Below are 25,739 nucleotides of genomic sequence, written 5' to 3' on the forward strand. Positions count from 1 at the left end.
TTTTACACGCTTTCTATTATTTTTGTCCGGGTCCTCCGGTTTTCCCCTCCACATTTACAAGCACGCGTTTAGATAGAGGATTTGGCTGCTGCTGAGATATAATTTGTGTTAGACAGACAGGTCGCTTCTGAAAAAGAGATAAACCAGCAGCTCAGTGGGCCTTACCCAGGTTCAATAAAAAATAGTTAAAATGTTTTATTATTATTGGCTCTTTCGGTAAAGTCACGTAGAAGGGAAATAATTAAATAATAAAAATTTTAACCAATTAATTTATTATTCTTTTATTATTTCTCTTCTACGTGAATTTACCGAAAGAACCAATAATATGAATCCCTGCAGTCACGAAAGCTTTAACTCAAAATTTATATTTTGTTTATCGGGAGGGGAGGAGATTATTGCTGTGGGCACGCTGTGGTTCAACGCAGGAGGAGGATGATGAGGCGTGGGATGGCCAAACAGGGGGCAGTGCTTCTTGCACCGCATCGCTGAAGTCACCATTGCAGCTAAGAATCGATATATTTTGTGAGCGAGTTTGTTACTGTCTTGTTCAGTCTCGTTAATCCAGGGAGCCCAAACGTGCCATTTCCCATCGTACACACACACACACGTGTATCCAAGTACGGTGTTTAATAAGATATGTCTTCTTGGGCGCGGATTTTCGATGCATGGATCGACACAAGCGAATCAATGGAATGGATTCGCTGGAATGTGAGGAGCGTCACAAAGTTGCTCAACGTGAACCGGACGGAACTCGGAGGAGAGTCGCGGTGCAGAGCTCACGAACAAGGGTCAGTGCGGTGTTGCGTGTGTGGTGTTGCGAGTGCGGTGTTGTGAGCCCATTGTAGCGTGTGAAGGGTAGTTGTGCTCAATGCAGAAGGTGAGCAGTCACTGTCGTGTGTATTGTAGGTAGGGTGTTGCTAGTGAGTGTAGGTAGGTGTTGCTAGTGTGTGTAGGTAGGGTGTTGATGGTGTGTGTAGGTAGGGTGTTGATAGTGTGTGTAGGTAGGGTGTTGATAGTGTGTGTAGGTAGGGTGTTGATAGTGTGTGTAGGTAGGGTGTTGATAGTGTGTGTAAGTAGGTTGTTGATAGTGTGTGCAGGTAGGGTGTTGATAGCGTGTGTAGGTAGGGTGTTGATAGTGTGTGTAGGTAGGGTGTTGATAGTGTGTGTAAGTAGGTTGTTGATAGTGTGTGCAGGTAGGGTGTTGATAGTGTGTGTAGGTAGGGTGTTGATGGTGTGTGCAGGTAGGGTGTTGATAGTGTGTGTAGGTAGGGTGTTGGTAGTGTGTGTAGGTAGGGTGTTGGTAGTGTGTGTAGGTAGGGTGTTGCTAGTGTGTGTAGGTAGGGTGTTGATAGTGTATGTAGGTAGGGTGTTGATAGTGAGTGCAGGTAGGTTGTTGATGGTGTGTGTAGGTAGGGTGTTGATAGTGTGTGTAGGTAGGGTGTTGATGGTGTGTGCAGGTAGGGTGTTGATGGTGTGTTTAGGTAGGGTGTTGATAGTGTGTGTAGGTAGGGTGTTGCTAGTGTGTGTAGGTAGGGTGTTGCTAGTGTGTGTAGGTAGGGTGTTGCTAGTGTGTGTAGGTAGGGTGTTGATAGTGTGTGTAGGTAGGGTGTTGTTAGTGTGTGTAGGTAAGGTGTTGATAGTGTGTGTAGGTAGGGTGTTGCTAGTGTGTGCAGGTAGGGTGTTGATAGTGAGTGTAGGTAGAGTGTTGATAGTGTGTGTCGGTAAGGTGTTGCTAGTGTGTGCGCTAAGATAATTTTTCTGCTATAAATGTCCAAATGATAAGCCACTTTGTTGAGTTATTATTTGTGAACAGGCCACTTCTGAAAAATAAGTTAATACCTCAGTGGGCTTCGCCTGGTAGGATCGAGGATATTTAGTTTTATTTGTATGTTTTTGGATAATTTATTTACCTTTCTTTTACTTTTACCTCCTTTAATGTTAGTTTAACATATCGGCTTTTGCGACCAATATCATCCATAATACAGGTTTTTTGGGTTAGATCGTGTAAATATATAAATGTGTCGGTAAACCCGCCACCATCCGACACCACCCAACATAGCCAAATTGTGAGGTTTGTCACATTAACAGAACGTGCCAATTCGTTACGAGCACAGCACACCGGTGTGTTGGAGAGCTAAGCCACAACATTTACGACGTTTCGCCAGTGATTACAACTAGCTTCATCAGGTGACAGGCAAATCTGGCTGTTGCGACTTGGAAGACAAAGGCGGCCGGGTGTGGTTCCAGTCACCCACCCCCTCGTGTGACGTTCCAGCCTTAATAGGTGATCGCTAACAGCACTTTCCCCAAGAGTCTGGTTCAGACTTTATAAAGGACCTTTGTACAACATACCCCTGAATACAATGTTTTTGTAATGAGAGAGCGCAATCTAGTGGGCGCCAGGGGATAACTGTACAGGCACTATCGGGTAATCGATATCCAATCCTGAGCGGGGATGACATCTGGGCCAAAGGTGACGGGCGGAGCCGGAGGGGATGTTCGGGAACCATCAAGAAGGTTCCACAAGGGGGCGTGGCTAGAGGCGGAGCTTAGCTCCACTGGGAGGAATATAAGCAGAGGCAGGGTAGGACTCGAGGTCGGTGTGGGAAGCCTCGGGTCCGGACTGCGTCGCTGCTCATCCTCTCCTCGCCATCGGCCACGTGGCGGATCCCCAGCGGAGCTCGCCTCTTCTCCCCGGCACACCGCCAGCCAGCGGCGAGATCATCGAGGGAGAGTGGCGATCCTCGACGGTGGAACGGAGAAAACACCTCGTCCACGGCGGTTGATTAAAGGAAATTAACCCGGAGAGGGAAGGAGCGGAACTGTACAGTAATTCAGTTAATAAAGAAGCACTATTCAAGAATCGTCGTGGAAGTCTTTTATTACATTGGAGTCAGAAGTGGTCCTTGAAGAGACAAGAATATTCTACTAGTGTGAAAAATGTCTAAGCATCTCAAGAAGAAGAACCCACCTGTTGCGTCTTCCGACGACGAGGATGCGGGGACCCAGGACCTGCTGACCCCGGGATCCGTGGTCCCGGTCACAGGAACCACGGCTGGTGAGGTCGCCGCACCGGAGGCGGGCGGCGCGGCTGCGGCATCTCCGCCACAGCGGGCTGAAGACGGCTGGAAGAGGGTGGAGGAGCAGCTAGATTCACTGCGGGTGGTGCTTCTCCAGCTGGTGTCGATCATCACATCGTCTTCGGTGGCAGGGCGCCCACCTGAAGTATTGCCGGGGCATAACGAGCAGAGGTTTGGGGCCGGAGCCTCGGAGGGTTCCCCTGCGGAGACGACGTCCACCGTTGCGGGCGCTGAAGAGATGTCCGTCATTACGCATGCTACGGAGACCACGCGGCGGGACGCCGCCATCTTGGACGGCGCATGAAAATTGGACCGAATTGCATCTAGACCCACATGAAGGGGTCTGGTGTAGATTCTGGACTTTAGTTTGTGCATTTGAATTGGGCTTGGACTGGATACTGTGTTCCGTGAGAAACATGGCGTCTGCAGTGTTGACATTGTATGACATGGGAGACGGGGCTTTGCTGGCTCTCAGGTCAGATGGTAATAATCTACACGAGTTAATCATTAGCAAGCGTAGCCCATAGCTTTCATGAAAAATGCAAGCAAAGCTTTATCATTGAGCATGCCAAACTTTTCTTGTATGTCAGGGGATATTTGACATACAAATATTTTAACAACACAATCAAATACGATTTTTGATCTTTCGTATATAACAATCTGAAGTCAGTGTAATCACGCTGGGGTTACCAAGTAATTGGACTGGGTGGGGAGAGCGACTGAAGTCTGCCCAGTTGTTGTGCCAGTACCACTGAAATTACACCACTGCAGAAATGCGCACATTACACCACTCCTGATAAACACGATTTGCTCATGAGGTTCTTGGTGTACAAGAAGCCCTCTTTTCAGTTCATTATGAAGCACACGAGGCTCGATCGGCCATATGTATATATGTATGTTGAACTTGTTTTGCACCATACCTAGCCAACTTCTAAAGAAATTAGTTTTCAACCTAGATTTAAAAGTGCATAGCTCCAGTGGCTTGCTAATATTGGAACGGAAGAGTGTTTCAGACGCCCGCAGAAGCGCATCCGAAAGCGTGTGATGCAGTGACCATCTTTGTTCGATGGTTAGCCAAAAGCTGCTGTGAGAATGACCGGAGTTTGCGTGATGGTTTATACTCCCTGACGAGATCAGTATAGTATTGTGATTATAGAGGAAGACTTTGATGGGACAATTCCATCTTATCATTGAGATTCATCTCATCTAACTCTCGAGCACAGTCAGCATTACCAAATAAGAGCCCACTTACAATGATATTTAATGTACTTTAAGTGTTATATTTCATTCATGAAAACGATTTCTTCATGTTATTTCCAGTCAGTGGCAAGTTTCTTCACCTCATCTCTGGCTGGAGTCCAGGAGAGTGGGGTACACATTTAGAATACGAAATAGAAGTGACAATTTACTTGAAACGTAAGTTGTCATAGCAATACAATGATCCATATTTGTTTTTGGGTAAGGCCACATGGTAGTTTTATACAAAAATTATTGCCATTAACCTTTCACCACCCAACAAGATTGTGACTTTTGTAGTGCCATCGGTGGATGTCACTGCATGTTGTGTGAAGCTGGCCTGTGTGAGGCACGACACACGCCGCTCACACCATCTACAGCACTGCAGTAGGAATGCAGTACCGGCCCTAGCGGGGGCCGGTTGAGATTGCTGATCAAGGATGGATGGCACTGCACTCCATGTGCAGAGAGTGCCAGGGACGGTGCAGGGGTACACAGGGGGCCATGGCACTCCACGTGAACCCGGAGGCCTGGTGACCAGAGGTACCGGTCCGGGGGCCCCAAAGAGGGGACTGGGGGAACACGACACCAGGACCAGGACCCTCTCGAAGGCTCGAGAAGGGGGGCGTGGCTAGCGGCGGAGTAAGCCCCGCCACGGGCAATATCAGCCGGAGCCCTGAACGAGTCCGGCTGGCTGTTGCAAGAATCAAGACCGAAGCCGTCACCTGGAGAAGACTTGCCCGACTACAAGACCCGGACCCGAGCCGGGGTCCGGTCTGAGATAGCCACCCCGTGTGAGCTAGGGTTAGCTAGCCCGGAGGAGGTACCTCCCTAGGATAGCTGGTGAAGGAGCAGCTATACCCCTTCGTGGTTAGGGCTTTATTGTTAAATAAACGTGTTGCCTCTAAGAAGTCTCTGCCTCCCTGATTGGAACCACTACACTTTTACAATTATTTATACGTCCAAACGGAATGATGAAATTCAGTCGTGATAAAAAGCTAAAGCCAGAATTTCATCAATACGTTGGCATGTATGAAAAATATCTGACCAAAAACACTAATATAGATCAGAAGAGACTTATCTGCATATTTGTGCATATGGCCAGGTTCACTGTATCAAGAAGAACTCTGTCTCCTTGTTATCACAGTAAAATATCTAACAACAATTCAATCATTAGCTGAAAGTTAATATTTAGATTTTGTGAACCATTACCTGAATTTTCTGCAAATCCTTGCGTATTCATATAGATGTGTGGTGCCGGCCCTAGCGAGGCACGGCATACATCGCAGACACCCCGTATATGTGGGTGTAGTACCTGGACCCAAGCCGGGGTCCTGTCCGTTGTAGCTACTCCCAGTGTAATTGGTGTAGTTAGCCTGGTGGTCCACCACCATATGTTATTATCTGGTTAAGGGCAGTTACCCCTTTGTGTTGGTATCAATAAATGTGTTGCCTTCAAGGAGTACGTCTGCGACTCAGTTCAGGTTTCAAGTTTAATTTATTAGGTATAGCTCTTGAATCGGGTGCAACTGCAACAAACAAAAAGCAAAAACATGAAAAGAAAACATCTTAAAGTTACTATGTGACTATGTGCAATCAGAAAATCCAAGAAAAGACAGCAAAATATTGCAGAAAAAGCGCCGTACACCAACGCTGTGTGCAAAAATCCCAGTGGGATGCAAGTCAAACAACAACAACCACAAGACAACTTAGATTAAGGCCATCAGTCTAACTCCGTACTACAACAAACAAACATGGCCAAACCAAAAAACTTTCGAAATCACCTAAAGAAAGCCATAAAAGTAATGAACCAGTGATCATAGGGACTGTGACCGAATTTTCACAATAAACGACATAAACAACATGTACCACCAAATCCTGCAGCCAGTTGAACTCAAAGCTCGAGGTTTCTAGACCCTGTGGATACAGGCTGCGTGGATAAGAGGGTCACCCAGCAGGCTTCAGGGAAGGCTGGTGGAAGCCTGGTGCATGCGTGACCATGCTCATCTCACAGAAATGCCGCCAAGGAGATTCCTCCTCACAATCTCCTCGTTGTCATCCACGCCTGGGAGATGAAGAAGAAGTCTTGCCTCCCCTTCACGCCCAATCCGTGACCTCCACAATGACGCACAGTTCATGGCACGGATGGCCATGTAAATCTCGTAGGGAATCGGAAATTCTGTAAGTTGCGTAGGCCACGATTTATCGCATTTCCGATTCCATACGAGCTTTACGTAAAGAGGGGAACGTACATTTACGTGAGATGCTACGCGTGGTCAGGAGTAGACTTAATTCCGGCATTACTCACATTTACATACATCCGTGATCTCTCACCTACCCCAACAGCCTTAACAGACTGTTGGGGTAGGTGATGTTAGCGAGTACCTAATGAAGGTTGGCACAGCACACGAGGGTGTGGCAATGTTTGTACACTTATTTATTTGAGGCTGAGTCGACCTACTGGAGGCCTGGACCGGTTCAGATAATCGTCACTGATGTTGACCGTGAGTAGGAATCGTCCCGGTCGCCGGGTTTGTAGCGCAGCGTGCTAACCGCTACACTACCGCTCCCCACAGCCACATACATGTAGACACGTACAACACACGTGTCGATACAACTGTGACTGTTGAATCCCCCATGATTTGATCTTTGGGTCACATTGGAAATTCTTCTAAAAATGTGTCCACCGTACTCCCCTCCGCACCCTCAGTGGGTTATAGGTTGATGTAAACCGATTCCGATGGCGAGGAATTCAGACTGGTAATGACCATAGCTCGTTGTAGTAAAACAATCTCACTTCATAAATGAGAGCCTGGTAAGCCCCAACTTGTTGTGAGCAATATAAAACAAATTCTCAGCCACTCCCTGTATGATGAAGACGATAAAGTATGAACATTTTCACAAGAAGATGCTTTTACCTTCATGATATCTACAACAATCCACAGAATTGCAGGTTATTTGTTCTTTTAAAATATACGAATTCTTAGTAACTTGGCAAATAATATAATCATCACATATTTTAACAACGACCACAGATGGCAAGTATGCCTTTTGTTGTGTTATTACATACGAGACATCTGCAGTTAAATGCCGATGAGTGACAATTGCCTCGTTTTGTTTCGCAGTCTCTTGGTACCATGAGGATCATGCTTCTGGGCTTGGTCTTGCTGCTGATGGGCCCCATCGGCAATGCAGACCCACACCCTCGCAGGCCCAATTTTGTGTTGATGATGGCCGACGATCTGGGAATAGGGGACGTTGGCTGTTATGGAAATCACACCATTAAGTAAGAGATTTTCACACCACCAAATGCTACTTTAAAATGAAATGAACTAAGTTGTCTTAAAATGTTCATATCAGACGCATGAGAATTGATTTCAGGAATTTTCAATTTACGCCAATAACACGACAAATCACTTCAGTCGATTATTAACAAGTCTTTCACCGATGTAAGTGCCCGTATTTAATGATTCGCTATTTTTCTGGTTCTTTCCTAGATGCGTTTAAAAATGTACCCATGCATGTTCTCTCTAATTGTTGGGAGTGAGATATGTTTGAGGGTTACTTTTCCCCATATGCTTTTTGACAGGACCCCTAATATTGACCGTCTCGCCCAAGAAGGAGTCAAGCTGACTCAGCACATTGCCGCTGCTTCACTGTGCACCCCAAGCCGAGCGGCGTTTCTCACTGGGCGTTACCCTGTCCGCTCTGGTAAGCATTACCAGGTGTTAATTACCAGTAGGTGCTGCAGTGGTGACATGTTAACTACCTCGTCCTGGTATACAGAAGGTCGTGGGTTCAATCCCGACCCTGACACCTGCTGTATATTTGGAGTTGAAATGTTCTCACTGTGGTCGCGTTGATTTTTGTCCGGGCCCTCTGGTTTAAATCAACAGGGCAATGTGCACATCTTCACAAATGGACAACTAAAACAAACCACAGCGAGACTGGCCATGCAACCCAATCTATGGACCAAAAAGTAAACCACTGTACTCTTTAGTTCTTTCGGTAAAGTCACGTAGAAAGAAAATAGATTAAATAATAGAATACGACACGTGTGTCTATGTAGACACGTGTGTCTATGTTGTGTGTATCTCTCTGTCTGTCTCTGTGTTGTCTCTCTCTGCTTGTGTGTCTGTGTGTGTCTCTGTGTTTGTGTTTTGTCTCTCTCTCAAATTTAGTTCTACCTGATGACGGTTGCTTGTGTTGCAATCGAAACGTCGTATTCTATTATTTAATTTTTTTTTTCTACGTGACTTTACCGAAAGAACCAAAGAGTAATTCCTGCAGTCACGAAAGCTTCAAATCGAGTTTAAACCACTGTAGTCTCTGCTCCTTCAACGGAGGAGGATTAGCAAAACTACATAAACTCTCTCTTTTAACCCTCTCATGGCTAGCAGACCTCGACATTGGCATCTATCTCCTTGGGTATATTGCCATCGGCAAAAAAGAAAAGTATTACAGCTCCTCATGAGTACAAATAATAAAAGGAGTTAAAGGTGCAGCAACCTTGTAATTGATGTATCATACTTCTGCTGCCAGAAAGAGCCTGCACAAGAGGGAGCTCTGGAGAGACCTACGTGAGGATATTTGGCCTACTTTTTCATCATCAGCCACCACCTTTAATAACCCCACTCTTTGTTTTAACCACTTATCTTACGTACAATTGCATAATTGTAAAGCGCCTTGCATGTAAATCTATACAAGATAAGAATTTCAAACCACTGCTGGATGACGACCTCTCTACACCACAGTCATCCCTTGCAGTCCCCGCAATGCCACAATCCAACTCACTCATGAACTGGTCTCGTCTCTCCCTAACACTGAGTAGCCCAGTGACACTGAACCAGTGATGAACTGGGAATAAAAATCAGCCCAGGCTTTTGTAAACACACCGACCAAGATTGCTGTGCGATCTCATCGTCCCATTTGGGCTAGGTCCTAAAAAACAAATGGGCCGGTGAGGAAGAATCTTTAGGGCTGAAGAATATGGGACTTAATGCCAACTGAGAGCGCAAATAAGCAATGAAGTGTACACATTAGAGGAGTTAAAGTATTTCACATTTACAATCAGACAGACTGGCCCACCGGCCCTCGGAATGGACTGGCCCACCAGGCATTTGCCCGGACTGCTGTCCTATGGCCAGTCCCAGGCCTGCATTGAACCCTCATAATGAGCCTCAAAGTCCACACTGGCCCAGTGCTTAATGTTTATTGAACAAATGCTGCTGGAAAATACGTCTCCAAAGGCCTGCAAACTGATTAACTGTATATGTAACTTTAGCTTGCTTAATTTTTGTATTGAACCAGCCCTTTGGTTTATCAACGTATTTATGTTTTATTGACAGACAATAGCTACACAAATTCTTTTGTGATAACTTTATTGAGATAACGGTGAGTTGTTTTGAATTATATAAATAATGCCAAATGTCTTTCCTATCTCATGGCAGGAATGGCTTCAAGGGGATCGTTGCGTGTTTTCATTTTCAATGCCAACTCTGGAGGTCTTCCCACAAGTGAAATTACATTCCCCAAATTGTTAAAGGAGCAGGGCTATTCCACTGCGATAATAGGTAAGTAAATTTTGTGTAAGGGTTATAGTTTGTTGATCGAGAAAACCTATGAAACTAGCATGTTGTGAAATCCACAGGGTAGCATTATGTGGTGGGAAGTAGAGGACAGTGCAGCAAAAGCCTTTGTTAGACTATACTTATATGCTCCCTGCCTTCACCGGCCTGCATTGACGAGCGTTGTGCAGGAATTAATCTCCACAATGAGTGTAATCATTGCAGTAATAAAAGTTCACTTTCCTACATGTGAAATAAATGTCATTCATTTTGAGATCATACATTGCTTTTTAAAGGTATTCATGTCATACAATGCACGTATAGGCATCATGGCACTGTTGCTGCCAAGGGCATCGGTCAACACTGGGACTTCTGAATGGAATCCAGTGCAGAATTATTATTCATAATCCAGCCCCTCTTGCCTCTAATTGCCATTCCTTTGCCCCATACGGTGCAAACCAAGTTCATCATACATTACCCTGTACATTAAGCATATACTTCTATGGTCAATGCTGTTGTCAAGTATTTCACGTGACTCCACCCGTCTGTCAACCCACTGGCATTACTCACCTCTCCTCGTCTCGCCATGGCAACTGCGTTTCCTTGTAGACTGTCCCCACGGCGTTTCTGCATCGTGTCTATTGCTATACTCTGGAAAGCATTACTCTCGACTGCCCTACTTTAATACAACCTGCTGTCATTAAATTCAACTGTCAATTGGTTTGCACATTCTCATCCGCGTTGCCAATGGTGATTAGGCTCACAATAGGTCTACACTTTTCAAAACAAGAAATACTTCACTGTTTTTAATGTTCAATATGCAGACATGTATTTTAAACTCGCCGCGTCTCTCAATTCTCTGCTGTAGGAAAGTGGCACCAGGGGCTGAACTGTGACGTGGCAGGAGATCACTGCCATCACCCGCTGAGCCATGGATTTGACTATTTCTATGGAATGCCGATGACAAACCTACGGGACTGCAAGCAAGGGGAAGGCAGTGTGATCATCGCAGGAAGCTACAAATTAGTCATACATTTTGCTACCTACTCCCTGCCACTTCTGCTTGCCCTGCTCCTTTCCCATTTGGCAGGGCTTGTGCGCATCCCGAGAATCATATGGTTCACTTTCGGTGTAGTTTTGATGAGCGTCATTGGACTTGTTGTGTTTGTCATGAGTCACTCACGGATGCTAAACTGCATTCTGATGCTGAACCACGAGGTTATTCAACAACCGATTGTGTTTGAAAACCTTACGCAGAGGATTGTTTCCCAAGCCATTGGCTACATTGACAGGTATAAACCCGTTTTTTTTTACCCGGTTTACATCAACGTCCTTTACTTCCGAGTTGCACCTGGTGTCTATAACTAATTTAGGATTTTGGTTTGTGCTTAGAAATGCAAAATTCGAATATGCAACAACAAAAATGCGCCTGAAATTTCGTCATGTCACTGGTAATTCCGATCCTTCTTTTGAAAGTCGGTGTGTTCCCATAAAGTTGTGGCTTTGTGAATGAACACATTGTTATAATTGAATTAAATATAATTGTAATTTTAGTTGGCATATTTTTAATGCTCTTTAGTATAATGAAAATATCTACCTTGATAGTTATGTGGTAATAATTAACAAAATTAACCCAAACCTGTTTTGGTTTAACTCCTGACCTGCTACAATATTATCAAACTATTTCCTGGATAATGGCCTCCGCATGCCGATGGGTATTGGGGTTTTGCCATACTTCACCAAAGTGGCACAGCAGTTTAGCGCAGTTCTATGAACCTGGGGACCAGAGTTCAATTCCCGACTCGCATCAGTGGTGAATGATTATCTGTACCACTGCTGGGTCCTCCATTCATCAACCCACACTGACCAGCATGATAAAGCATGGGGATGCTTTCATTCAGCAGCAGACTTATATTATAGCAGGTCATAAACTAAAACACAACAAGCTTTATGTAAAATTTGTTGAGGTATGTGATGCACATTAGCCACAGATAAGTTTGTGTGCGATGTGTTTTACCTCATACCTCCATGGACACTAAAGTTACTGTACTTTACCTCATCCCGAATAGTGCCGCCCTCTTCCTTTGTCTCCTATCCGACACCCCCTTTACCGACCGCCCATTGCCTCTAAACGGCTGTCCTACCACACGGAGTTTAGTTTAAAATAGTTTTGACATTCCGCATCCGTATGTATGTTGAACATTTTTTCGCACCGTACGTAGCCAGCCCCTCTCCTCACTCTCAACCATTGCTGACCATTTCAACATTTGTTTCCTACCCCATTATAAGAACAATATTTCTCCTGCCCACAACCCATTTCCTATCCGTATTGTTTCATGCCACTGCCCATCGTGCTCCCTCACCCTTTGGCCTTCCCAATGGCGAACGTTTCATCAAAAATAACTCCATTCTAAACCAGCTTTGTTCCTGCAAAACGACTATTTTATTTTGATCTTCCTATGAAGCACAACACTGATATTCGTAGATAAGGCAGTCGGGGGCAAACACTGTGTGCATCGTCTTATAACAATACATCTCACATGAAATAAACTGAAAATAACGGGAAGCCTATAAAAACATTACATTAATCCGACAAAAAAAAAGCTATTTTATTTACAAGCACAAACTTTGATGGTGGGTCATGTCATTTACAGAGTTTTACTGCAGTAATCCCTCCTCTGGCAGCATCTGTTCTATAATAGCAGCTCATGGAACATTTTGTTTGGAAGGCAGTGCTGCAGTCTTGCTGTCATCCATAATGCAAAGTCACGTTCTCGGCTTATTAATTGACACAAATGTAGCTTTCGTATAGACCATCTCTGTGCTTTAGCAATCCCTGCCATCCTACACCAAGATAGAAAACGCATTTCTTTGGAACTGCTTTTTGTTTAGTTTGTTGTCCTTCTCCTGCTCCTCGGTTGGCTACGTAGAATGCGAAAGAAGTTCAAAATACATAAATACACAAGTCTGCAAATGACCATGCTCCTAAATCCAACACTTTGTTTAATGTGTTCTCCAATGCCCATGATTGCTCATCACTACCCACCCTTACAGGTGCCTCTTTCCAGTGTGGCTAATTATATAGCATCGTGAATAACACATCGGTCACATTATCAACATCAACCATAATCACACGATCTTCATCATAATTTTTGTCATAATCATCCCGTACCAATACCACGGTGGCACCAACTCACAATGTAATACATAGCACTAAGCCTGACCTGTTATATAAAACAGCCTATTGGCCGTTTATTAATCCATATCAAAACTTAACTTCAGTGATCAATGTAATTAATGTTACCATCTCTCTCCCATATTCTGCCTTTTTATAAAATAATCTTGGACATGTTACACTCAGGAAACACCAATGTACTGTATATTCATGTTCATTTATATGTTTACTGCAGTGTATTGTTCAAAATGTTCTCTCTTGCTACTTAACATACAGATTTTCTTATTCTTCATCGCTCATTCACCATTCACTCATTGATCCACCTCCAACATAATGAAGTGTCCCTGTGAACACTTAAATCAGTGGCTATTCATACATTACCCCACCGTGCCAGACCTGCCAACCGACTAATTGTGGTGTACCCAATATAGGCAGTTTAATGCGAGCTAAGATTGGTGCTCGGGTTTGCATTGGGAGTTGCAGGCACTACGTTTTATTAGGGGTGGGGATTATAATGATGATTGTGATGATTTGTTGATTATTTTTGACTTGATGTTACTGATAAAAAGGACAACACTAACATTCAAATATAATTCCCTTTCATGAGTTTGTGGTAGGATAACATTGCCACATCCTACAGCTCATAGCTCACAGTTTTCTGCACACTTATTGCTTGCTTACCGCTCACTTCGAGTAAAACTTCACAGCCCTGCTTTGAAAATCACCAGCACAGACCAGCGAGCACGGGATTGGCCTGAAACAGCGAAACAGCATGCATTGGGCATGCCTCCGACACATGACGTCACTCTCATTCCTTTACGACATGTCACGTCTGGACACCTCGAGCTTATGTGACCGCTGCACATATAAGGCGCTACATTGATCAGAATTGTTCCGTGTCAAGCTAAATGATATTATGTCACTAATTGCTTGTGCTGTCCCAGGAATCGCGATGGCCCCTTCATGCTGTTCTTGTCATTTGTCCACGTCCACACGGCGCTGTTCGCCGCCAAGCGTTTCCACGGAACGAGCAAGCACGGTTTCTACGGCGACAACGTGCACGAGATGGACTGGGCGGTTGGTATGCGAAACTTCCATCGTTCTGTAGATGTATTATGTGTATATTTGGAAATGCTCGCGTAACACTTGGTAATTGGCACAATTATAATTATATAGACGTTTTAAATATAAAAAAAAAAATCGAACTTGTACTTTTGTTTGATATTTCGTTACATTTGAATTGAACAACTTTTTAACCAAGTTAATTTATTGGAAAATGTATGGCCAACTCTTTATTACCAATTATCCTTAGACATACGTGCGTGTAATTCTCTCTGCCATGGTGGCCAGACGTCTTGGACGAGCTGGGAGTACTCACACGACCCCACTGTGCGAGAACTTCTGGTCTACTGTTACATACCCGTTTATATTTCTGGGTGGAAAGAGGTGGCGGGATTTAAGAAACTAGCACCATTATTTCAACTTGTTCTCTGGTGCTAAATGTTGATCCGAAAATTCCTGCCATCGATTAAAAATGAGTAGACTTGTTTTCTGTTCTTTGGGTGTGAATTTGGCAGATATGAAAAGTGCCCCGGATACGATTTGAATCCTGATCAGTCCCATTTATAATCAGACATACCAGTGCATAACCTATTGTAATTGAAACTGTTACAATTGTTTTGGCAGTAATTCACCAGTCTTTCCAATACTGTTGTAAACAATACTTTCCTGTTGGGTCTTTTTGCAGGTGAGGTAGTGAACCACCTGGAGAAGCTGGGACTCAGTGACAACACCCTCGTGTACTTTACATCAGACCAGGGTGGACATTTGGAAGAGATTAGTGACTCTGGAGATGTGGAAGGTGGATGGAATGGTATTTATAGAGGTAAGTTCCCTAGTATAAATGCTCATCCTGATTTTTTTTATTCAGCTTGTTTACCCAGGAAAGCCTCAGTGAGTCTCAATTAATTTTCAGGAGGGCCCTGCTAAGTATTCGCAATTGATGTTGCTGCTGTGTGTAATCTCGATTGAATAATATGCAGGTAATTTTTCAGCATTGGGATGTTTGGCCAATACCAGTTACATTGTGTGTGTTTTAGCTGTGGGAGGAAATGCAGAAGAATCCCATGCAGAACCAGGGGAGAACATACAAACCACATGTAGAAAGGTGCCCTAGTCAGATATTGAACCGAGGCCCTTCCTGCTGTTAGACACAAGTGTTCCCACTGTGCCACCCTGTCAACTTAAATAAATGTTTAAATATATAACACGGTGAACTTTAATCACCCTGCTGAACTTCTTTTCAACAGACCAAATATGCACAAGAAGGGCAATGAACTTTATATACAAGCATACACTTAATTGCATGAAATACAAATATCCACCCATGTTGATCATTTAAAAGGTCAAAGTGATTTCTTGCTCAAATGAGCATTGAGGCAGTGCTCTTCTCATATTGACTGCCCTGAGCCGGTGTTGCAAACTCTATGTTGCTATGACAGTGGTGAGTTTATTCATAGAACAAGCACTACTGACTTACCCACAAGGTGATACATATTTTATGGGCCCCAGAGAGATGATTGGTTGAGATAACCCCCAACCTAGACTTGAACACACAACCTTCTGATTGTGAGTTGCTCGCTCTACCCAGCTACCGTGATCGTTACCACAGAGAAAATAGACCGGGGGCTCTTTCAAATCCTTGTCAAAGAAAAGGCCACAATGTGGACACTTGACATGCGTCAGTTTTCGACCAGAGGGTTCGTGTCCCCCCTGCACATTTGCGGACTGTACACGGATCGCACGAGTGGGCTATGTGTACCAAACGTTGCTGGTACCAGCCGGTACCGCGCTGCTGTGGAGATGGTGCTGGTGGAATACGCGGACATTGTCATCAGTGCTACTGGCAGAGAAATTAGATCTCCTGCAGAAGACGTCATCATCAAAATGTATTATCTACACAGTTCAAAAGAACTGACAAATACCTTGTGAGAGACTCAGCGCAGAAGATTCCCTCGGTTAGATCTTCCACGAAGCTCATGGCCTCCCCGAACCCGCAGCCGCACAAACCAAGGCAGATGCGGATTCCGGATGCACAAATGGAAAATTAAAAACTCTCCAGTAGTGTGCGAATGTGGTCATCCAGAACAGACCGCAATGCCCCGATCCACAAATACGAAGGAGACATCACAGCGATGATGATACACTCTGATACTCCTGGCGCTGTATTCTGGATTGATCACCTCAATAATAATAATTATTAAATGTGAAATTGTAGCTGTTGTTTCTGCATCTACATCTGCCTTACGAAAAATCTATACAGTTCCTCCCATGCAGAACAGGAGGCAATTGCAGACTGAATACAGCATTGAAAAACAATACATTATAGATAATATGCACATAAATCTTCTTGGTTCTTTCGGTAAAGTCACGTAGAAGGGAAGTATTAAAATAATAAAAATAAAACATAATAAAACAATTCTCTTGTGAGAATTGTTTTATTATGTTTTATTTTTATTATTTTATTACTTCCCTTCATGGCCTCCCCGGGGAAGTAATAAAATAATAAAAATAAAACATAATAAAACAATTCTCTTGTGAGAATTGTTTTATTATGTTTTATTTTTATTATTTTATTACTTCCCTTCTACGTGACTTTATATAATAAAGTCACAATTCTCTTGTGAGAAGTAATGTGAGAATTGTTTTATTATGTTTTATTTTTATTATTTTATTACTTCCCTTCTACGTGACTTTACCGAAAGAACCAAGAAGATGAATCCCTGCAGTCACGAAAGCTTTAAATCGAAATGCACATAAATATTGAATAAATAAATAATTATATGAACATGTGCTTGAAAACTTTTTTTGTCCAATGCATGCGAGTTATTCATATGCCATATGGAAATGACGTGTATTTAGTTTAGTCTAAAAGTGATGAATTGTGGGTGCATTCATCATATTTATGGCTGAGCTGTCCCACAACTTTGGTGCCAAAGTTTTCTCCATGCACTTGTTTACTCACATGCAGCAGGACCTTCCGAAAACAGAAGTTCGAGACTTGGTTGAGTAATGCTGCTGGGGCGAATTTAGCACCAGTTAAGATGCCACTAACGCCATTTCATTGTGCTGTGCCGCAGGTGGGAAGTCTATGGGTGGTTTTGATGGTGGAATTCGTGTGCCGGCAATCCTTCGATGGCCAGGAGTACTCCCTGCGAGTGTCCAAGTGGACCAGCCGACCAGCCTCATGGACATATACCCAACAGTGCTGTCACTGGCTGGAGCCAGTCTACCACAGGGCAGGTCAGCCTATCCTCCTGGCCATTTCAGGGCTGCTGAAGAGCTGAGCGATTGTCATGTTTGTGACCGGGCCAGTTCATAACAATTTCTTGGTTTGTTTCATGGAGGTGTCCAATAATGTATTTGCAGGATGACCAGAGAATAATCTTAGCTACAAAGCGGACATTACGTACCTGTAGGTGTGACTTTTTGACGCAAGTAATTTGCAAGGCGCTCTGCATCTATATGTACACAGTTGAAAACTTTACACCATTGTTTAATCACATAATATGGAGGGTGGAATACAGTACTCAAGAATGGTGCATCCCTGCCTGTAGGAGACCAAGAATCAGTTAAATGTAGCAGCCAATGACGGCTGGTGGGTAAATGTGTCGATGGGGCACAGAAGTCTGCAGGGAGGGGAAGTGTAAAGGTTGGATCGGGGGGGGGGGGGGGACAGAGCGCAGAAGGAGGTGTAGAGGTTGGTGTATGTACTTAATAATTTTTACAATGAACAGAGCCTCGAGTACCAAACGGCCTACGCAAGTAATAGCGGAATTAACTCTGCTCCTGATCGCGTGTAGCATCTCACGTGAATTCACGTTCCCCCATTTACATAAATCTTGTAGGGAATCGGAAATTCAGTAAGTTGTGTTGGCCGTGATGTATTGCATTTCTAATTCCCTACGAGCTTTATGTAACTCGGGTCGCCAGGTTCGTCACGCACGTTACTAACCTGCAATGCTACTGCTCCCCATGCCTTGCCGTGTCTAATCTCTTTATTGCATACACATTCCACGTTGTGCAGGGTGATCGATGGGAAGGACTTGCTGCCCCTGCTGCTGGGAAATCAGAGCTACTCGGAGCACGAGTTTCTCTTCCACTACTGCGGCACATATCTCAATGCCGTGCGCTGGGTGCCTCGCGACAGTACGTCAGCATTCGCAGCCACTCATGTGAACGCGAGGTTCGGAAATCGCAGGCAATAACGGCAAAAAAAATGGAACGCAAACTGAAGAGCGCGAAGAAGCGTGGAGAGATGCACGCCACAGAAATTACGCTGAGAGACCGTAGGGATGTTTGTTGTATGTTGAAGTTCTTTCACACCGATGGTAGACAACCGTACTAATTGGACGTGTCAGGGAAGGACAACAAAGAAAAAAGTTATAAAGAAACGAGTGTGCAGTCGATTTTATTTTAATGTGCATAGCTCCCGGTGGCTTCCTAATATCGAAAGGAAGAGCATTCCAGACGGCCGCAGAAGCGCATCTGAAAGCGCGCGATGCGGTGACCACCGTCTTTGCTCGATGGCCGGTCGTCGATGACAGCGTTGGGGTGGCAGCCAAGGAGGGGAACGCATCCGAGGGGATGTCCACCGAGGAAATGGGAGCGATGAAATCGTCTCGTGTGCATCGTGGGATTTATACATTGAAGTGCTGTAAGAGATGACGACTTGGGGAGGCCTCATTCAGCAGTGGATTGATTTTGGCTGATGATAAAATATATTCACTTGTAAAGTGAGGATCTAAAGAATCGCATGCATTGGTTTTGCCAAGTTTCTATATTGATCCGTCTGCCTGGAAGCCTCATTCATTTGTCGGCCTTCAATAGGTTCGGTGTTCAAAGACAAAACCAAAAAACTTACAACGCATACAGAAATTTTTTATTTTGATGATTAGATGGGAATATGCCAGAATTTGTCTCATGTGGAAAGGAAAGAGCAATATATGTACACTCCATCATTATTGCCTCAATGTGCGGGTTTTTTTTAATGAATGGCAACGGTTGAACCATTTGTACTTACCCCTTGCACCATCTAAGATCGTGTAATTGAGTAAATGTGTTGTTGCTCTGTAGAAAGGATTCACCGCTTTATGTAAAAGTTATTTAAGTTTCACGCCTAACATTCACGTTCATTATTTATCCTAACAGGCCAGCTCATCTGGAAGGTGCATTTCTTCTCGCCGGTATTTTCTCCTGCCGGAAGCAATGGGTGTTACAACACGGTCATTTGCCACTGCCAGGGCAACTTTGTGCAGACACACGACCCCCCGCTGGTCTTCGAGATGCAAAGCGATCCTTCAGAGAGCTCCCCTTTGGCCGTCACAAGCGCCGCTGTCCAGGCGGTGCTGGCTGTGGTCCAGAGGGCCGTGTCCTCGCACCAACAGAGCCTCACGCCGGTGCCCAGCCAATTCTCCTTAAACAACTTGCTCTGGAAGCCCTGGCTGCAGCCTTGTTGTGGCTTTCTTCCATCGTGTGGCTGCGACAACGATGTGACCCTCCCGCATGAATAACGTGCCAGTGGAAGGGGAATTTAATGACAATAATTTGTTTGATCAGTTGTCACATTTTCCTTCAAACGCACTGGTACTCTACAACATGCTGTTTCATTTACCATCAATATTACCGCTGTCCAGGTATTGGGATTCGAGGATAGAATGTGCATTACAAATGTTTATTATTATAATGGAACGTGCCCAATAGCATGTCCACCGAGAAGATAGAGCAATGAAATCAGTGTGTGTGTGCAGGTGCTGGGTGGATTGTTATATCACAAGATCGTGTGAGGTAGCGGTGGCTTGGGGCGGCCTTCATCCAGCAGTGGATTGACCATGGTTGATGGAGACAGTGGATATTTTCAGTCATTTCGATGGCAGTCTTATATGACTCTTGAGAGATGTTTTCTCAAACGGGTTTATTAAACATTTGTATCTCAAAGAGTTACTGTTTGTGCAAATATTATTTGGGTCTTTCGGTAAAGCCATGTAGATAGAAAAAATAATCAAAATAATAACAATATCACGACGTTTCGATCGCAACAGGTGAAAAAAGAGGGGGAAATCTGCCTCAGCAGGCTGTTTATATAGGTTTAGAGATGGGCGGTGCAGCTAATGTTAATGTAGGAGAGGTCTCGTAACATGCAGTAGGTCTACACCAATCAAAGAGCTGTTTACAAATGGTTTAGAGATGGGCGGGGCAGCTAATGCCAATGTGGGGGAGGTGCTACGGAGCTGTGGGGGGTGGCCATTGTATTGTGAGAGATTAGCATGTCAATGTAAGACAGCGCAGTGCCCACATGGAGGTGGAAAAGAATGGCAAGCCGCCATTTACTAATACAGCTAACGGTGGCTGTGTTAGTGAATGTAACTCAGATAATTTAAAATAACTGCTCGGTAGGATAGGAACATCATAGTCAGTTATGATCTAAACTGGTTAAAAACGTCCTTCCAATGATTGCTCAGTTTGTACCCATCTTCTCGGTTGAAATTGTGTCTGTGTTTATATATCTGGATGGCTTCATGAACGAATCTTTGTTGATAGCCAGTGGGTTTGCAGAGTACCTTTGTCTTGGTAAAATCTATTTCGTGTGTGCCCACAGTGTTAAAATAATGATCAGCCACGGCTGAGGTATTGGTCCTACCGTGTTTCAGATCTGCCTTATGCTCACGGACCTGGTTCGAGACATGTCGCTTAATTTCCCCAATGTAACTGCTGCCGCAGACACAGCTTAGTTTGTAGACACCGGGGTATTGCATGTCGGGGATCGCATCCTTCACAGAAGGGATCAAATCACGAATTTTATGTACTGTGTTGAATCGTACCTGGATCTTGTATTTGCTCATGATTTTGGAAAATGTTTTGGTGACCCCTGCTATGTATGGCAAGGTGATGGTTTTGATTTGGTCCTCAGATGGTTCTCTCCCCACGGTTGGGTTGATAGCTTTACGGATTGTGGCAACATCTACAACCAGACTGCTTAGAGACCTGGGAATTAAGGGCCAGAGCCAGCGTTCGGTAATCAGAGCTGCATCGGAGGCGGCAGAAGGCAGCAGTCAGTGGCTCTGGATGAAGAGGAAAGACCCCAGCTGGGCCCCGAAGTGAGAGGGCCAGGAGGTATGCGGTCAACAATGCTTGACTCAGGGAGGAGGACGCCCCTGCCATGCATAGTTGGCTATCAACAACAAGGCAACTCCTATGACTAATTGGGAATGGGACGCAAGCGTAGGATTGATCACCCTGTCGCTGGCCGCCTTTGGGGAGGGTGTATAGTGTGAAAGGCCGAAACACCCTAGGAACCAAAGGTACACTACTGACGATGCGCTCCCCAAATTTCACCAGGCTCACTGTTCATGAACTCTTGGAAGTGCTTGCACAAAGGATAGTAACATCTCATCCTGTGTTCTTGGAATCTGTAGTCCGAATATCCATTCCTCTTGAGGGTTTGGTGTACGTGCTCCAGTTCACTGGCTAGGTGGTGATGGCCGGAAATACAACGAGCTCTGTGGTATAGAGTTTTGATGAGGGAATTATTCTTGGATGGATGGTGATGGGAGTCAGGTTTTAGGTAAGCATCCGTATGGGTGGCTTTCCTGTAGACAGAGTGTCCCATTGAGCCATCAGGTCTCTTTTCGATTAAAACATCCAAGAATGGTAACTTGCCATCCTTTTCCACCTCCATGGTGAATTTGATAGCTGGGTGTATGGAATTGATGTCGTTGAAGAATTGGTCCAGAGCTGGTAGGCCATGTGGCCAGATGACGAACGTATCATCTATGTACCTCTTCCAAAAGGAAGGACGTAGGGTGGATGCCTGGATAGCATCTGTCTTAAATTTCTCCATGAAAACATTGGTTACAACTGGAGATAAGGGAGAACCCATATGGGTACCTTCAACTTGTTTGTAGAATGTTCCATGCCAGGTGAAGTAAGTATTGGTGTGGCAGTGTCTAACCAGGGCTGGAACATCAGCATTCAATCCTTGTTGGACCAAATCGTCAATGATTGCAATGGTGTCAGGCACAGGAACTTTGGTAAACAAAGATACCACATCGAAACTGACAAGCAAATCACCTGGAGATAGATATCCTTAATGGGAGATATCAAGAGAACTAAGTACAGCTGAGGTGGTCTTACCAGTGAATGGCTGCAACGTCTCAAACAGAAATCGGGCCAGTTTGTAGGTGGGTGAGCCAATGGTGGAGATGATAGGGCAGAGTGGTGTGCCTTCTTTGTGGATTTTTGGTAAGCCATACAATCTGGGTGGTCTAGCAGCAGAGGGTTTAAAAGCAAGCCGCTTGGATGGTTCGATTAAAGATGTCGAGTCAGTGATGATGTTGTTTTTTGTAACCAGGCGGTTGATAGGATCTCTATTGATTATGGTATAGCTGCCATTAAGTAGGTCCTGAATTTTGTTATTGTATGCGGGTTTGTCCAAGATGACAGTGGCATTGCCCTTGTCGGCTGAGAGGATGACTATGTCATCTCTCTTTTTTAGTTGAGACAGTTCACGGCGCTCATCCTTGCTGATCTTGCTAATAGGTGTCTTAGCGTTTTTGAGTATTGCTGCGATTTACAATCTTGCTATGTCTGCAGAAATGTGTCCCAAACCCTTAAGGGCTACGTCGACCTGGGCAATGATATCATCAACTGGGATGTGTTTAGGGGTGACTGCGAAATTCAACCCTTTAGCTAGAATCGAGTTTAGGCTGTCGGAAATTGGGCTGTTGCTCTGATTGATAACAATCTTGTCACCATATAACTTTTCAGTGTCTGGATCTGGCTTCTTCTTGGAGAGGAGGTTGAACTTGGAAATCAAGTTATCTTTGCATTTAGCTGACATTGACGCGGCTGAAGAGGCTGTCATGTTATCTACATGGTCCCAATCAGATGTAGACATTTTTTCTGTCAATGTTAAGTGTGAGTGCACATCTTGGCAATTGTGGCCAGTATCTTGAATGGTGTTCATTTAATGATTTGTAGAATGAGTGTCAAAATTAATGAAAAAACTGGTAGGGAACACTGAGCTTATTTTAAAGAGACATTTTGACGACAGCATGAGCTAGTGATATAGTAACCATGCGTCAAGAGACACTGTGTATGCATGACATGGTGACCAATCACCCCAACATCATCGCACCACCAATATCTATGCCTGTCAGACTGGGGAAGCTGATTCTGCTGCTCGTGAAATGATCTAAATGGGGCCCGAGTTAATATTAGCTTTTATCTGTTTTAGCTCAAATGGCTGATTTCAATTGAAAAACACATGATATAATTATATTGACGCAAATACCATTTTTTTTATTTAAAACTAATAGTGGTGACAAGCAGAGGCGCGCAGACAGCAGAATTTTGTCTCTTGCATCGTTGAGTAAGGGCGCGTATGTGGAGCAGAGAAAGGAGTCGAGATGAAGGCGCCGTGGCACGCTCACGAGAGACCAACTTCAGTAAGGGTGGCGACTCAGACTGAAACGTAACCATGGTCGTCATGTACGGCACTGAAGATGTTGACACCTTTTATTGGTGCTCGTGTCACGGTGTAGTGGGTGGTGGCTGATTGCAGTTGCCACCCCCTCTCCCAGTGATTGTAGTGGATTCCATTGAACTCCTGGTGCACATCTGCTTTTGGCGATGGTGATCACACCATCGCCCTGGGTTGCCACTGCTCTGTTATGGGTGCCATTGGCATGCTCGAGGTTGTGCTTGAGTAGATGACGTGGGCACATTACAAGAGACGTGTATTGGAATGGCACTCAGGAGTCGGCAACCAAGGGAATACCTAAAGCCACTCGGACACTAAAGGCAGATTTAGGAAAATTAGCAAAACATATGTTTCCCTTTAAAGGCACAGTTATTAAACAATTGTTACGTTATTTGGGAAATTCAGTGTTTACTCGGCTACAGCTGAGGGATCTAGTAGAAGGAAGATGGCGATAGTCTGGTGTGGTGGCATCAATGGTATTCACTATGACCTCTTGACCTTGCCTTTAGCTGCCATAGAATTGACCACTGCAACTGATGCGGGATAATGGCTGCAACTGAAGATATCTGTATGCCAATTTTATCTTAATTTTACTCTTTTTTTTAAGTAACCAATCTTGTAACGGGTAATCTCCCATGTGTATCCCAGAATGTGAACCTTTACAAATGTGAACTTCATATATATTTTTTATTGCATTAGGAAACATATGCAAGCTATGATGGTAGTGAAGTTCTTGCACTCTGTCAAATCTGTGTAGTGGCGTGGATGATGTTTGCACACGTGCTTTGAATGCAAATTGTAGGAATTATACAAAAATAAAAGTGAACGTCGGCATTATTATTTTGTGTAACCAGCCTTAGTTCATGAAAAACGACTTCAAGTTTTTGTTACGATGCATACAAACACATAAAACTGAGTTTTTTAACAGGTTAAATGTCTTTACATTAACAGGTAAAATGTCTCACTAGCACAGCCACCGTTGCTCGTTTTCCTCGATGTGGCGGTGGCTTTGCGATCTTACATTGACATGCACAATTTCACTTTAACATCACTAGCCCCGCCCACTTCGCTTATGACCCTTGGGCTACACCCATTTCAAACCTGTATTTATTTTAAACAATTTACGATGGAGAACCAAAGGGGTGCAGGCTGCAGTAAAGGTTAATAACCACTGCATCATAGATCACGCAGTCTATTTATGTGAAAACCGCCGTGTATATGTCAACATTTTCTCAATTAACTATAATTGACCAGTCATAATCACAATTATTCCATTTCTCATTTACATTTTTAATTCGTGATGAGAAAGTGTAACCAAGGCCTTTAATATAGGAGTCTGGTAGTATCATGTTAACTTCACCTTGTACTTAGCATTTTACTTTTAAGACTGAAATATTCTTGTGTTTCGAGTGTTAAAAAGGCTTATAGCTAGAATTTGTGCATAATTTAAAGAACGCAGAAACACATTCTCCATCTCCAGAGGGATGGAAGCCCTGGCATTTTACAAAAAGCACATTCCGTTCATTTGAAGGCCGATCTGTGGGCAGCTGCAGCAGCTGCTGTACCATTAACGGATATTTGTCGATGAACCACTTGGGCCAATGGAAATTGTTTTAATCCTGGTCTTAAATACTGCCTCATCCGGGGAAGCTCTCTTTACCAGTGTGGTTAATTAAGCATGCAGTGTTCATCCATGGCTGTTATGTAAACCCTTGAAAAACGCAACGTACGCTGTGCGAGCCGACGATGCCGCATGCAAGGGGATTGCAAACGAGGGTCTCCTGCGAGGCTGCAGGTACTGAGGCACGGAGCTTTGCTTATGATGAGGGAGAGGTCCCCGTGCTGCCTCAGGGTGCGGCTCACGCCAGCGATGCACTCGCCGACAGGAGTCCCCTGCCCCGGATCTATCCCTCTCCTCATCAAAAACACACATTTGCCAAACTCTCCAGTATGGTATAGATATTTATATTTGTAAGCCACTGTGTACTCTAAAGCGGAGAGTTAAATTCACATTTAAGCTCCATGTTTCGCATAAGGGGCAATACGCATAATTTATATTTGACTAGCTTCTTTGCCTGTCCTAGGACGGAAGCTGTAATATGTACGAAAAAATTGAGCAGAGTATAATTGTATCTTGTGTA

At 44.3% G+C, this 25,739-nt stretch overlaps 1 protein-coding gene across 1 annotated transcript; it reads left to right on the forward strand.

The window, feature by feature from the left end:
* Nucleotides 1-579: 579 nt before the first annotated feature.
* On the forward strand, nt 580-24,354 carry LOC144933393 (steryl-sulfatase-like). Its single transcript, XM_078858109.1, has 10 exons — nt 580-788; nt 7,442-7,602; nt 7,906-8,027; nt 9,767-9,889; nt 10,752-11,175; nt 14,003-14,139; nt 14,806-14,943; nt 17,198-17,360; nt 18,145-18,266; nt 19,269-24,354. Exons 1-10 carry the CDS (start codon nt 666-668, stop codon nt 19,628-19,630), a joined length of 1,875 nt encoding a protein of 624 aa, XP_078714235.1. The 5' UTR covers nt 580-665; the 3' UTR covers nt 19,631-24,354.
* The last annotated feature ends 1,385 nt before the right edge of the window (nt 24,355-25,739 follow it).

The sequence above is a fragment of the Lampetra fluviatilis genome, chromosome 7 (genome assembly GCF_964198595.1).
Source record: "Lampetra fluviatilis chromosome 7, kcLamFluv1.1, whole genome shotgun sequence".
NCBI classification, from domain to species: Eukaryota; Metazoa; Chordata; class Hyperoartia; order Petromyzontiformes; family Petromyzontidae; genus Lampetra; species Lampetra fluviatilis.